At 54.6% G+C, this 2,675-nt stretch overlaps 1 protein-coding gene across 1 annotated transcript in view; it reads left to right on the top strand.

Moving 5' to 3' along the window:
* The first annotated feature begins 353 nt into the window (after positions 1-353).
* Positions 354-2,675, top strand: part of LOC107115741 (serine/threonine-protein kinase 35-like) — a 33,846-nt gene continuing 31,524 nt past the window's right edge. The window contains exon 1 of the mRNA XM_015417506.1: positions 354-416. Coding sequence (XP_015272992.1) covers positions 354-416 — 63 coding nt within the window. The remainder of the gene's footprint in view (positions 417-2,675) is intronic.

Genomic DNA, 2,675 nt, shown 5'->3' on the forward strand with positions numbered 1-2,675 from the left:
AGAGCGGTTTCTGTCCAGAGCTCTCTCAGCCCTGCCTGCCTCACAGGGTGTCTGTTGTGGGGAGGGGAAGGGAAAGGAAAGGAGTTTGTAAGCCGCTCTGTGACACCTTTGGGTAGTGAAAGGCGGGGGTATAAATCCAATCTCCTCTTCCTCCTTCTAATGGAGACAGACCCAGGAACCCCTTGGTACAGTAGCAAATGGAGGAACAAATAGGGAAGAGTCTGGTATGTGGTATGATACACAAGTGGCTTCCGGATGTTAACTTTTAAAGAACTGTGTATGCAATTATGTTATTTGCCATGACCTGGATAGTCAAGGCTACCCCAATCTCGCCAGAACTTGGAAGCTAAGCCATGTCGGCCCTGGTTAGTATTTCGATGGAGACTGCCGTGGAAGTCCAGGCTCGCTATGCAGAGGTAAGGCAACGGCAAACCACCTCTGAATGTCTCTCGCCTTGAAAACCCGCCAGGATCGCCGAAGCTCAGTTGCGACTTGATGTGACACAATTAGCCCTGACCTCAATGGTTCAAGCTAGCCTTGTTTTTGCAGATCTCGGAAGCTAAGCTGGGTCGGCAGTTTCTGCCAGAGGTCTCTCAGCCCTGCCTACCTCACAGGGTGTCTGTTGTGCGGAGGGGAAGGGAAAGGAGTTTGTAAGCCGCTCTGAGACACCTTTGGGTAGTGAAGGGTGGGGTATAAATCCAATCTCTTCTTCTTCTTGCGGCCCTTTTTTTTACACGCCCAGGGAAAGGCTAACTGCCAGTTTGGGGTCAGGAAGCAATCCTGGTGGTATGTTGTCATCTTCTGGGCCTGGAACAGCAGTCACTGCAGGTGTAGAGGGGGAAAGAACATAAGAGACGCCAATGTTGGATCAGGCCAAAGACCCATCCAGTCCAACACTCTGTATCACACAGTGGCCAGAAATACCAGTGCCATCAGGAGGTCCAGCAGTGGGGCCAGGACATTAGAAGCCCTCCCACTGTTGACCCCCCCCAAGCACCAAGATGACAGAGCATCCTTGCCCCAGAGTCCCTATCTATACCTTGTGACAGTTTCTGTCAGAGCTCTCTCAGCCCCGCCTACCTCACAGGGTGTCTGTTGTGGGGAGGGGAAGAGAAAGGAGTTTGTAAGCCGCTCTGAGACTCCTTTGGGTAGCGAAGGGCTGGGTATAAATCCAATCTTCTTGCGGCCCTTTTTTTACACGCCCAGCGGAAGGCTAACTGCCAGTTTGGGGTCAGGAAGCAATCCTGGTGGTACGTTGTCATCTTCTGGGGCTGGAACAGCAGTCACTGCAAATGTGGAGGGGGAGGTATCTGTGAATGTCCTGCCCTGTGCCAGGGGTTGGACTAGATGACCCTTGAGATCCCTTCCAACCCTATGATTCCATGATTCTTGCTCTTTTCTACTCTTTCCCACACTTCAGCCTAGACTTGCCATCTCAAGGTTGGAAAATCCTAGGTAGGGTAGGGTTTGAGGCAGGGAGGGACCACCGTGGGGGGGTCACCCCCACCTGGAGATCAGTTGTGATTCCGGGAGCTCTCCAGGCCTCACCTGGAGACTGGCAAGCCTAGTAGGTCTTCTGCTGGGACGCCCCGCCCGCATTCAGATGCTGCCCAAGAGACTCCGCTTTCGTCTACCCGTGCGGCGTGCGGATTAAAAAGCTGTCCAAGCTTGCCTGCCTGCCTGCATGCGTGCCCCAGTCTCTCCCGCCTTCCCCGGAGATGGCCAGTTGCGATTGCATAAGGGGCTTATGTAATGACCCCCCTCCCCCCCCCGCGCGCGCCACCCTCTCCTCTGCTCATATCCCAACGATCGCATCAGTTCAGCTCGCAGTGCCTCCGCGTCCATTCACAGAATCAGAGCATCTCTCTCCTCTCTCTCTCTTTAGACTTGGGACAAGCCACTCCGACCATAAAAGGGAGGGGTGGCCCAAAGGCAGGTCCTTCTCACCACGCAGGTAAGCGGGCCTGGCAAAAATTTAATTGCTTTTTGTTTTTTAAGAGTAAAATATGTTTTTAACAAAAGTGGCTGGGATGGAGGAGGAGGAGGAGGGAGGGAGGCTGCAGCCCTTTGGCTTTCCTGCCCCCCCTTTCCCACAGCGCCGGATGGACTCTTCCTCCCCCCCTCCGGGCGCTATGAATGAAATGTTTACAGTCCAAGGGAGGAGAATATTCCAAAAGGGAGGGGGGGCTATATAGAAACGAAAGCGGCCGGGTTCTTCAACGAATTGTTTTATTGATCCTATTTTTTAAAAAAGGAAAATACTTTCGGGATATTAATTTCGTTTCTCGGGCAGCGACTCCGCTCGGCCCTTCGAAACGAGCCGCTCCGGTCCCTGCTCACCCCCTTCTGTGGAGTGGAACAGCCCAGCCCCGCCTTACACCCGGTTCCCGAGACGCTGATTGGCCGCGTCCTTTTTAAAGGGGCAGGCAGGGCGCGCTTTTCCTATCTTCCAGAGCAGGAATGGAACAGCCCAGCCCCGTCTTACACCCGGTTCCCGAGACGCTGATTGGCCGCGTCCTTTTTAAAGGGGCAGGCAGGGCGCGCTTTTCCTATCTCCCAGAGCGCCCCCCCCCCTCCCTCTCTACTTCCCTCTCCGGCGGCGGCTTCTCCTCACGCCCACTCGAGCCGCGTCCCTGTGAGGCCTTTTCTTTCTCTCTCACTCTCGCCCGTTCCTT

The sequence above is a fragment of the Gekko japonicus genome, unplaced genomic scaffold (assembly GCF_001447785.1).
Source record: "Gekko japonicus isolate JY-2015 unplaced genomic scaffold, Gekko_japonicus_V1.1 scaffold4357, whole genome shotgun sequence".
Taxonomy (NCBI): domain Eukaryota; kingdom Metazoa; phylum Chordata; class Lepidosauria; order Squamata; family Gekkonidae; genus Gekko; species Gekko japonicus.